The sequence below is a fragment of the Scomber japonicus genome, chromosome 22 (genome assembly GCF_027409825.1).
Source record: "Scomber japonicus isolate fScoJap1 chromosome 22, fScoJap1.pri, whole genome shotgun sequence".
NCBI classification, from domain to species: domain Eukaryota; kingdom Metazoa; phylum Chordata; class Actinopteri; order Scombriformes; family Scombridae; genus Scomber; species Scomber japonicus.
In genome coordinates this window covers 16,160,272-16,172,800 of record NC_070599.1, presented here as the reverse complement: position 1 = coordinate 16,172,800, position 12,529 = coordinate 16,160,272, and the positions used below count along the sequence as shown (strand labels likewise).

The 12,529-nt window shown below is 40.9% G+C and overlaps 1 protein-coding gene across 1 annotated transcript in view; it reads left to right on the top strand.

Moving 5' to 3' along the window:
- The first annotated feature begins 10,772 nt into the window (after nucleotides 1–10,772).
- The window catches only part of rbpjb (recombination signal binding protein for immunoglobulin kappa J region b), a 47,680-nt gene continuing 45,923 nt past the window's right edge, over nucleotides 10,773–12,529 (top strand). Inside the window, exon 1 of the mRNA XM_053343417.1 lies at nucleotides 10,773–10,898. Within this exon, the coding sequence (XP_053199392.1) occupies nucleotides 10,879–10,898 (20 nt within the window). The 5' untranslated portion in view covers nucleotides 10,773–10,878. The remainder of the gene's footprint in view (nucleotides 10,899–12,529) is intronic.

Here is a 12,529-nt window from a genome sequence, read left to right as displayed (position 1 = left end):
GACCCAATGTTGGTGGTACTTTATTGTTATTTCTGCCATATGTACAGGACACATAGAGGATCCAAATGCTGATTCTCTCAGACTCCAGTGTTGGTCTGCACAAGAATAAAACACAAGAACAAGGGTTAAAAATACAAAAGATAAAACAAAAATGCTAAAGAAACTAAGAATTTAAATATTTATAAGGGAAACTAAGCTTGGGGTTGGGGTAGTCTGGGGACAATAACAAGAAACAGACCAAGAACAAAAAAACAGCAATGATATCAAGTATAGTGCAATAGAGCTGAAGATGTGCCAGTAATATGCCATCAACAGGACGTATAATTAGCATCAATGTGTAGTGTTTATGTACAGAGTGACTTATACTGAGTGGAGGTGTGTGTGTGTGTGTGTGTGTGTGTGTGTGTGTGTGTGTGTGTGTGTGAGGCTCGTGACATGGAGGAGGATACGAGAGTCTGTACCAAATTTCATGGTTGTGGAAACATTTCACTCAATCTGATCTGTGACACTAGAGGAAATGTCAGTAGAACACCAACGTCATTAGGATTCATCCCCTGGAGATCATAAATGTCTGTACAAGATTTCACATCAATCCCTCCCTTAGTTGTTGAGATAATAATATTATAATAAAAGATAATAATGATACTTTCAATTTCTGCTCTCTGATTAAAGTTGGCCATATCTATAAATTTCCACTTTTTTAAACAAATAGTCGCTGCCACTGACACTAAAGTGTGTCATGCTGTATTTGCGTCTGTGTGCACCAGAAACACATGACTAAACATGACTCACAACCTCATCATGTGTTCCAGTTCTGTGTGTGTGCGTGTGTCTGTGTGTGTGTGGATGTCCACTATCTAGTCCGTGGGTGTGGATCCATCACAAATATTTGCAGGGCCTCCATCTCTCTCTCTCTCTCTCTCTCTCTCTCTCTCTCTCTCTCCCTCTCTTGCTCTCTCTTGCTCTCGCTCTCCTGGAGCCGTAGGGTAGCTGCCTGGAATGGGACAGAGGGTCAGGGGTATGTTCCACTCACCCTCCACCTCCCCTCCCACGCCTCCAACTTGGTACTCCCCCTTCCCACTACCCACTATAAGTCCCATCCTAATCACTAGCCCTCTTCCTGCTCCGCTACGCCCACCTCCCTCCTCCCCTCCTCCCCACCTCCATATCGGCCCCTAGACAGACAGCCTGGGAGATGGAGGAGGAGGAGAGGAGGAGGAGGGGGGCACAGGGGGTCACGGCCTCAGCGGTGCAGTCACTTGGCCAAAGACTGTGTGTGTGTATGTGTGTGTGTGTGTGTGTCTGTGTTTGTGACAGAGACATGCTCAATGTGTGGGAATGTGTGTTTATCCTGCACTGTATCACACAATTTTTCTTAGTTTTGCTTACTAGGCAGAGGCTTCAAAAATGTTTCTTGGTGTGTGTCCATGTGTAAATATATGTGTGTGTGTGTGCGTGTGTGTGCAGAAAAGAGAGAGAGTGGGCGTTAAAGAGGCAAAGGTCAAGGTTTGAGAGGTTCACTTGGCCGAGGCTTGTTTCCTCCAAACCCCCACCAGCCAAATATGCCGCGGTTAACAAACTGAAGCTGTCTATCTAAACACTATCTCCTAAACAATTGCAATAGCAGCCCACAAAAAACACTTATATAAATACACAATATATCATGTTGTACAAGTTCACGAGTGCACGAGGTACAGGAAAACTGAAACCAAACTTACATGAATATTAGTTTAATAATCAGAGGGACAATTTCTATTTTTCATTTCACCAAAACAAATCACCCGAGAGTCCTCAAGAAACAAAAATGTATTTCTTTGGGTTTGGGTTCAGCTGACCAGAAGTGCTTTGTACCCATTAATAACTGTCCATCAATCTTTTTGTCATGATATAATATAGCCTGTCACTCGCTCTTGTTAAAAAAACATTAACATTCTGTGTTGTAATATTATCAGGCTGCTTCTGCTATGAGCCTTCACCAGCTTTGGCTTACAAGTCTTAACTGACAAGGGCAACAGGCCAAACTAAACGAGTTATGCTCTTAGTTTACTGGATGTGAATATCCCAGAAGAGTTTTCACAAAGTGGAGAGCTTTACTTTTGTTGGAAGGTTCCATTGTTATGACATTTTTGACCCTGTTCCTGATTAGTCTCTTAAGGGTTTGAGTTTTGGAGGAGTTTTCTCTCTTTTCTGGGACAAAACCTCTCTGAAATTGCTGGCCCGAAGCCCAGCTGACCGCGATACTGAATCTTCAGGCTCAGAAGATGATGTTTCAACCATATCCTGACAACAAACAAAATAACTCGTGTTGCGGTTTAGAGGATTTTTTGCAGCCTATAGCTTCCATAAATCATGCTTTGGATTTGCAGAAGGGGTCAAGAGGACTGTTTTTGGGGGCTGCAACAGATCTCTTCGGGCTGCATGCGTCGACTCAGATTTTCCGAGGTGGAACATAGATGTCACTCACAGTAACACGCGTCCAATGAAGCACTCCAGAAGCGAAAGTGACTGGATGCATCACAGCTGAGTCACCAGAGAAAGCACTGATGGAATGAAAAAAAAAACCAAAACAAAGACAAATCAACTCAGATTTCCTCTTCGCATGCTTCATGATTAACTCGCCTCTTTGGTATCGCGCTTGCTTGTCTGATGTTGTTAAACTTCTCTTGAAGATTGCCCGCAACAGCTCAGGCTGACATATAAAATGATTGATTTCGATCGTCAGAGATTTCATACTAGATTTTTATGCTGATTCAAACGGGGGAGAGTTTGATGAGTGTACATTTATTACAAAACCATGTTAGAGAAAGGAAAAAAAAAAAAGAAAAAGTCATGTTTTTGAGTTCCTGTGCCTGTCCTCTCCTCAATGGCTGGCTACACTTGAGGAACAGGGGTTTATTCTCGATACACTGATTAAGCGATCGCTGCTGAGGGATTGGACAGCATTACACATTTGCTTTCCCCCAGCTGGACTGAGAATTGGAACCAGCAACCTTAATGAAGCCTGTTTGGATGTTTTTATAGGTTCCCAATGCTCCAAAAGTTCCTAATAGAGAAAGTAAGCTATCAGACTTGACCACATTTTATTAGGACACTATATAAGAGTTCCACAGTTTGGGGGAAATAAGCTCATTTGCTTTTTTTTTATGAGGGTGAGATGAAAAGTTTGATATTGTTCTAATGTGTTTGTATCAAGTGCAGAGCTGGAGGGACTGCAAAGAGGGAAAAACAACAAGCATGGCTCAGTCTAGAGTTTAAAAATGACACATACAGCTACACCAAATAACACTTTTAAGGCATACATATCTAATTCATGCATACGCAGCACTGTAAAAATGACAGTTTGTGCTTTTTAGGATGAGTTAGGTGCTGTAACTAATTCTTGACCAACAAGAGCTGATTAATTTTTTTTAAGCACTTGTGCAACATGCGTGGGTGTAACATGAGTTGCCAGATACAGTCATAGATTTAGGTAAAGGTCTCCTACACAAAGACACTAAATCTAGCAACCTCACTGTTGATAAAACACTCTGTGGTCACCATCACTACACCCAGGTGTTGCCCAACAAGAAATAGTTACACCACACACAGGAACACAGGAAGTCCCTCTTAAACTACTTTTACATACATTTTTGTATGTGAGTGAATGAGATGCAACATATGAGTCATAATTGGTGAGCTATATATAAGTGTTGGTTGGTGTTAGATTAAAAGTCAGGGGCAGCCAGCAACATAAAGACAGAAACAGGGCCTGACAACTTCACAGCAACAACATTATCTCCACAAAATTGTCCTCAATAGCACTCAAACCTTTGGACAAAATGTCATTTTTACAACTGTATTAGATTGCCCCCCCAATACAAATACAACATGTTACTTAGAGCTTTAGAGGAAAAGCGTTGGAAATGCCAATAGGTGGATTTTGTTTGCTTTGAACAAAGCTGTCGCCCGTTCCCAGTCTTAATGCTAAGCTAAGCTAACTAGCTGCTGGTTGTAGATTCAGACTTACCGCACAGACGTGAGAGCGGTATCAATCTCCTCATCTAAATCCCTGCAATAAAAAGGGAATAAACGTACAGTATTTCCCAAAAATATTGAGTTAATCCTGCAATGATATGAGATCAATTTTAGCAAAGAAAGCAAATATCTTTGCCAAAATGTTAAACTTTTCCTTAAGATTGGATCAACCTTAGACTATTGATATCCATATTTAAAGTCTAGATATTATCGTGAGGAATAGTAAAATAATATATAATTTTGAAAATGTAGCTCTAAAATCATATCCTCATAAGGCTTTAGTACAATTTAACATTATTCTCTTCCAGTAAACCTTTATTATACAATGTGTTTCATATTCAGGATGTGAAAATATATGGTTGTATTCCCACAAATGTGGGATTTCACTTCATTTAAGCCCATTGACATATTTCATGTCCAAAATTCCCGTCTGACAATGTCACATGTTTTTCAGGGGACAGTCTCCATGCATAAATAAAGACATCAAGCTGTTTTTATGCTTTCCATAACATAATGCATTCAACACATTTTAAGAGCTCGTGATCAGCTCTGCTTTTTTAATCAAACTAAAATACCCTGAGGCAAACTCTGACTCAAAAAGATGGCGACGAGATACGCAGCCAATGTCAAGCCCAGACAGCCACTCATAACTTTTTATGATAAGGTTTCCCTCAAGTGAAAACGAGAACCAAATCTGCCGTGCACAATCCCCAGCAGGATGATCTAAAAAAGTGCTACGGTTGCAAAAGCTGACATCTCTCCCTTGGTAACAGAGGAACATGGTGGTTTTTGGGTTTTGTATCTATGCATGCTTGTTGTTACTGCTGATAACTATCTCACTAATGGATTTATGGGTCTTTGCAATTGTGTCATGCTTTGGAAGGCTCATAATGTAGTTGCATTACAACAGTACGAACGGCTGTAAAAATGCATGTGTGGATGGATTGCTCTTCATTATAAAGTGGGAGTGTTATCAGTGATCAGACAAACTGAGCAGATCATAAAGGCTCTCTTGAAAGCCATAAACTGACGGATTGTGTTTCTAAAGGTAGACTGTACACAGGCACTGCGGTATAAGTCAATCATATCATGTTGCTTATTTTCCAGTGTTATGCAGAGGCTCAGAGCTGCCAAATAGTGTGCCTGTGCGGGTTCTCACCCCACATACATTTTGGCAGCTTGAACTCACAGTGAACCGAACCGGTCCAGGAAAGGGGAAACGTCTCTTTCCTCACGCCTCTGATTCCCCTCTCTTTCAAAAGAGTGGGCTTGCAAAACAGGCGCATAGTTCCCTTGACTGTCTGCAAACTTATCACCCTGTCATTTTTTTTTTCTCCCCGTCCCTGTGATGTCTTTGGGATCTGATTGTAATGACAGTCATGTGATAAAAGTGGGAGGCTTTGAGCAGGGGCCGAGAGGGGAGTAAAGGCGTGCCCCTCTGGGACCCGTCGTCCTCTCCATTTGTCAAACTGTCTGCCCTCTTCCACCCCTGGGTTTTCCCGTGTGGCCAGAGAGCACGACAGACGGATATAACGGACAGACAGGGACGCCCTTCCCTCTGCTGTGAACTCAGACTCACACGAGCCAGATTTGATGAATTTGTAACCTTTAGTCTTGTGATGTTCACTGATCAGGGGAATGTGATATTATTAAGTGGCTCCGATTGCTGCTTGGCTCGAAAAAGGCAGAGTTTGAATACGTGCGAGTCGTACAAGATGCCGATTTCTGATTTCCAGTCTGTATCCGTTTGGCGATCGGCCGATCCTTCATGACCAAGTTTATCAGTCTGCCTGTCTGACATTTGACCCAGTGTCTCTCGACCTACCTTTTTCTGTCTGTCACTGGTTCTCGCTTTGACTGTGTCTTAGTGCGTCTGCTCATTTCAGGAAGTTTCACCACCCTCGAGCTGTATCAAATGACTTTGAGTCAAAGAGCTGCTAATCAGGAAACTCGCACTGCACTTCCTTAATTGGCTCGCTTTCTCCTTGTTCTGTTTTCTCTCTTCAACTCTGCAGATAAAAATAATTCACCCTAACTTCCCCCTCCTCTTTTTTTTTTGTCTTTATAATTATAAGTGCTAGTAGTGCTTCAGCTTAGCGGGATAAGCTGGATATGAAAATTGCCTGGACTAGAGAACAAAACTTGTTAATTTCACAGTGTCAGTTTAGCACTCAAATGAGAGAAATTAGGAGACAGCAGTCACAAATAGTTGCTGTATTCGCTGACCCCTTGATATAAGATGACATGCAATACATTTGACACATTGACTCACATGTGTAGTTAACGGTATGTAGGGCACACAGAGATAACCGACGGGATGATCTAATGGTGAGTGTCGCTTCCACAGGGGATCTTTCTTTCTTTCTATCTCAAATCTCTCTTTCCTTCTGAGCCATGAGCTTAAGCAGTCAAGTGAGTGGATTTATAGACCTGAGGCTTATGGCTTAGTCATGATTGCTTGAATTGGCTCGCTCTCTATCGTAATAAATGGCCTTACCCCTAATGAGAAAACGGGACATAATGGAGGATTGAGAGACTTTCAGAATCTCAAAACACTGATTTAAATAAAAGTGTTTTGTGTTTATTTATTGCTTATGAACGCATTTTCCAAAAAATTAAGGGAGGAAAGTGTTCAACAGGCCTAAAAATGACAAACAGAGCCCCAGGGTCAACTTTTAAGGACGTGTATGAGTGGCCTTTAAAGCATTTTTGTGTTTAACACCCGCGCAAAAAGGTCAAAGTTCAAATCCTGCTGTTGTTAAAGTGCTAACACAGCTCCTCTAAATTTAAAATGTCCTCAAACACCCCCCCCCCCACCCCAAAACGGCCCCCCGCCTTCTTCTCCTTTTCTATCTTGCTCCCATTTTCTCTGAAAAGTCCTTGCACTTGTGTAGCCTCTCTGTTTTTTTGTGTGTGTTCAGCTGTAAAATGATCTAAGTGTGCGGAAATCTCTTCTATCAGTTTGTGTTCAGCTGTAAAACATTTAAGGATACTTTATGTTTCCCCCGTTCAACTCCGAGTGTAACTGGAGGTTCTCTGCCGACTGTAAAAACGAGAGGGAAAGGAAAAATGGTTGAGGGCAGGATGAGGTCCTCGTCTCTGTGTCTTCATAGTGCGGGCCGGGAGCCAGGCACACTCTCATGCAAAACCTCATCCCAGCAACTTTTTTTTTCTCCTCCTCCTCCTCCCCATTTCTCTTTGGCAGAACAGTGAAGCTCCATAAAAATGAATTATGCATCTGAAAAATATGAAATTTATACAGATTTATACAATGTACACTGGGGGAGATTGCATCTGCTACTTTATACAGAAACGTGGTTTGATGTGGTTGTGCACTGACACTAAGGGGTCATCTGTTATGACCAGAGGTGGGTAAAAATGTTATTAGAAGTATAGTTGAATTGCTTGATTTGTTCTTGATTTATATTTCCAGAAACTTTGGGGAAATGTGCTTGTTTGCTTTCTTGCTGAGAGTTAGATGAGAAAACTGATACCACTCATGTCTGTAGGCTAAATAAGAAGCTGGAGCCAGTTGCCACTTAGCTTAGCTTAGCATGAGGAGTGAAAACAGGGGGAAATAGCTAGCACATCTGTGTCCAAAGGTGACAAAATCCACCTCTAATGCACACTAATAAACATGTTATATCTTGTTTCTTTAATCTGTTCAAAACACACATTTAAATATAACAATTTTCTTATTTCTTGGCAGGGACTGGCAACTTCCTGTGGGCAACAAAAAAAGCATGTTTCTCAAGAATTTCCAACTAACCAACCAGTTAGTTCCACATATTTCATAAAAAATGAAAAAATGAAGCTTGTAGTCAAAACTGCAAAACACTCATTTTATATGAGTTTTTTTTTTGTATGTCTTTTTTCACTCAGCCAACAGCCTGTTTTGTTCCTTACAAAACAGCCACAGGCACATCACACACACAACATCTAACAAATGAGTGCATTGACTTACCCGCGGTGTGGTCTCTAAGCCTTCACTTTTTCTTTTGAAGTCAGGAAAAACTCCCTCTAGAAGTCACTTGTAAGGTGAACAAAGATGCCAAACAGATTTAAATGAAAGCTGTAAGAGACAACCAACACACAAGGGTTTGGAGACCTACATGAAGGTTTACGGCTCTCTGACCCCTCCCAAATGAATAAGAATGACCTGACCTGTTTGTTGGGGTTGTAGGGGGTGGTGGTGGTGGTGGTAGTGATATAACACGCAAACCTTTGCAAATGCACTTTAGCTGGGGGAAAAAACCAAAAGAGGCGCAAACAGAGAAAGCTAATAAAGCCTATGCCACAATTCCAAGCATGATCATTTTAAATAATAGCCTCCCTTGTACTTTGACTGAGATTTGGGCTGTGAGGAGGGTGGTCATGGGACTCCCCAATGTGATGGCAGGCACTAATCTGCCCTGTATGGGTCATTCACATGTGTTCACACCATTGTTTCCACATTCTAAACAGGAACTGCAATGTTACCCAAGGGAAAAGTAGTTTTGGTGTGCAAAAAAAAAACCCTCCATTAAATCCTCATCTTACTTGAAGAATGGGTTCACAATGTTTTAAAATTGTCCTGAAACTGCCATAATCATCTCTTTTGTTCATATTGGCCATTAGAAGATCCCTTCATATTGCAATTACAATGTAAGTGATGGGGGCCAAAATCCACAAGCCTCCTTCTGTGGAAAAGTTGATCTGAAGCTAATATGAAGCTTCAGTTGTCCAAATGAGTCAAATCAGGAGGATATATTTCAACGTCACAGTCTTTTTAGTGCCAAAGTCCTTCTTTTTGTTACTATACTTCCATTACAGCTCAGCACGGAAACACAAAGAGGTAATTTGATACTAAAAAGACTGTAAATGTGTCAGATATCCACTTGATATGACTAACTCAGACTGCTGAAGCCTCATATAAGCTTCAGATACATGTTTAAGCACAAAATGACTGTGTGGACTCACTGTGGTTTGTTGTCCCCGATGCCATAAACTTAAAGGGCATTTGAAGGGGATTTTTAAAATACAAACAAACAAACAAAAACAAAACAAAAAATCCCTTTAAAAGATCACTTTTTTCAGTTTTGCTGCTGAATTTTTCACTTTCTGATACATGTGGGCGGGTGTTACAGGGCTGCATCACCATTGGCCAATTACTTTTGGGGAGGATAGGTCAATGGTTCGAAGTGGAACAAGTGGTATGACTTAAACTACCCCCACCACCAACAACCAACTTGTTCCGTTTCTGGAAACTGGCACTACTAATAGAGGAAACTGAAAAATTATGAACTGAAACTGAAACATTAAGAAAAATCAAAAAAGTTGACCGTAAAAGAGAAATGCCAATCAGTCACAGACAGTGTTGGGGAGTAACTCAATAAATGTAACTGTAATCTGTCACAGTTACTGAGAAAAAAAAGTACTTAGTAAAATATTGTTGATTACAAAGGAGGTTACATCTGGAGTCAGACCTTTAAGCTTTTACCCAAGAGGAGGGTGTTCCCTCATTTTTTAATATTCAACATATATTGCTGTTTTTAATTCTTTGAAAATCATGTTTTTTTTAAATATATTTTGTAAATAAATCATGACGTGGGCTTAAATTGTGTCATACTACCAATTATACCCGTGACTTTTGACTTTTTAAAATAAAATATCTTTATTTTATATTCCAAAATCTATATATGTATAAATGAATACATTTTCAAATGAGAGATAAATCTTGCTTAATAAGAAATGATCTCCCTTATAAATCATGAAAAACACCTGAACATAGATTTTGTTGCTTAATAGGTAACTTACCCTAACACTGGAAAAAATGTGTTTGAAGTACTCAAAAAGTAATCAAATGTAATAAGTTACATTATTTTAATTTAGTAATTGAAATAGTTACATGACTTAATACATTTTAAATAAGGTAACTAGTAATCTGTAACCTATTATCAAAGCAACCTTCCCAACTCTGCTGACAGAAAAGTGAGAATACCCCAATAATTTTTTTGTTAACATTCATTTATTTTTTGGTTTTATTCTTGGGAGACTTTATTCAACTATCATGACTCAAATTTAACCCTATCACCTGATTGTTGTTTTAAGACAGACTTCGTGAACCCATCCTTTAAAGTCAACGTGTCTTTGCAGTCTCATCACTTCTCACGCTTGCTTTCTGTACAGTATTTAGGGGCTTATTATGACATTAAAATGACATTTTTGGCTTTAAGTACATGCAGCTGTTCATGTTAAATGCTTCAGACACTACAACCAAAAATCTGTGTGAGCCTGGGAAAACTAGCGCTTTTTTTTCTTTCTTTCTCCCCTCACCCCCACCCAAACCGATGGCTGCTGTAATTTATTACCCGGTAAACACGTGGGAATAGTATTTCAGTGCCACAAGATAAACAACCACTCCGTTCCACGCACATCTCGCGAGAGAGGGCGCTCCCAATATGCTCGCCTATTGTGAGAGTTTTCCAAATCTCGCGTGATCTCGGAAGTTTCCCACGCCTGTTGTTGTGGCGTCTGCCCTTTTTCGCTCTCTCTCTCTCTCTCCCTCTCTCTCTCTCTCTCTCTCTCTCTCTCTCTCTCTCTCTCTCTCTCTCTCCTTCTGTGAGTGAGTGTGTGAGTGTGTGTGTTTGTGTTGCTACCCCCCCTCCCTCTCTCTCTCTCTCTCTCTCTCTCTCTCTCTCTCTCTTCCTCACCCACCCCCTTTCTCTCCGTCTCCCTCGTCCCTTCACTTACACCTCCAGTCTACTTCTGTTGTCTCGGCGGATTGTTGGGGCTTGTAAAAAAAAAAAAAAAAGGGGGAGAAGAAGAAGAGAGGAGAAAAAAGGATATCGCGAGTATTGGAGTTTTGGTGAGAGTTTGTGGAAGATGGCGCCTGTTGTGACAGGGTGAGTCTGAGATTCAAGAGGGGGGTTTTGCTGGCGGGTTTGAGGGGAAGCAGACTTTTAAGAAAATACAAGTTAATGCTGTTTTAAAAATGCTTCATGTTTTAGTCCGTGTGCCTTATCTTGGACACACCGCGGCTGCTGTGGTTCAGTCGCTAAAGAAGTCTTTTGTTCCCAAATGTGTGTGTGTGTGTGTTTGCGTGCGAGTGTGTTTTTTCTTCTCCCCCCTTTTCTACTTGCCTGAGCTGAGCTGAGTGTTGCTGCGGTGTTTGGTGAGCTAGCTCCGGCTACAGCGATACTTCACCCTCGGTGGTCTTTTTTTCCTTCCTCCTCCTCCTCCTCTTCTTCCTCCACCACCAAGACAACGGCGAGCTGTTAGCTAGCACTGAGCTAAAACATAACAACGCACTGTTGATATTTTCAGCGTGTTTTTCTCCAGCTTGGAAACACTCATGTATATATGTGTATATACATTAAAAAACAAAAAAAATCACTGCTGCTCTCCTTCTAACACGTTTTAACTATTTAGGGATTCCCGACTTTAATGTACAGATAGCTGTCCGATAATGGACGCCAGCTAACGATAGCGATATGTGACTCAAACACGTTGCGGCTTTGTATCATTTCTTGGCCAAGTGTTTTAATTTGGTGCTCGGTGTTAGAGTAACCTTATAGTCAACATATGCAGCGTGTGTAAGTAGCATGTGCGTCTATGCTCCATGTGGCTCTTTAAAGTAGTCGATAGTGCCACTAATTAATAGTAGTATTTACTACACTGAAGCTAAACCCTTTGCTAATGAGAAACCCCCCCACTTATTATCCCTAACCTTGGTTATCCATGGATGTGAATTGTGAAGTGTATCCTAAATTCATCGATAAACACCCAAAGCCATGTGTGCTTGTAACCCTATCATCGCTGAGGGAGAAAAATCTTTAAATTATGCCCCAGTCATTGATTTAGTTTCTCATTCTCCACGTTAATGACTGTGACATTTTCTCCTCTGGAAAAAAAACTTGAGCAAATCTTCCCTCATTAGCTCCAAATATCAGATAACAAGCTGCACAAATACCAAGCACTGAAATAGTTTTTTTTTCCCTCTACTCCCCAGTGAGTCCAAATTCAATGTTTTTATCTGTGAGATCGTAACATTTTCTCAATTTTAAAGAGTTCATTATGTTCTGAGCTTGTTCAGTAATTGCCACAAGATAATACATCTGTGATATAACTATGTCAGCCACCGTTTTTAATGGGAAATTGGGGCTTTCAAGCTGTCTGGTTGAATTGATAGGTAGAAAATGTCAAGACTATATTTCCTCCTGAAGCAAGTGCTGCTTTGTTTTGTTAGGCATTGGCATGGGTAATGTGATCATATTTTTCAACATAAATAGGCTATAGTGTGTGTGCACAGTGCTGTGTTTGTGGGAGCCTTTTGCCTTTTCTGCCTGGGTCTTTCCACGGAGTAAAATCTGATTAAAATTATTTCCCCTGCACATTAGCTAGACACAAACCTATTTTTTTGCCCTGCTAAGGCAATAATCCCCACAGACAGCTCAGTGGGTGACAGACTGGGCTTGTTGGAGGTGTGTGTGTGTGTGTGTGTGTGTGTGGTGGATTGGGAGTTGGGGTGGGTTAG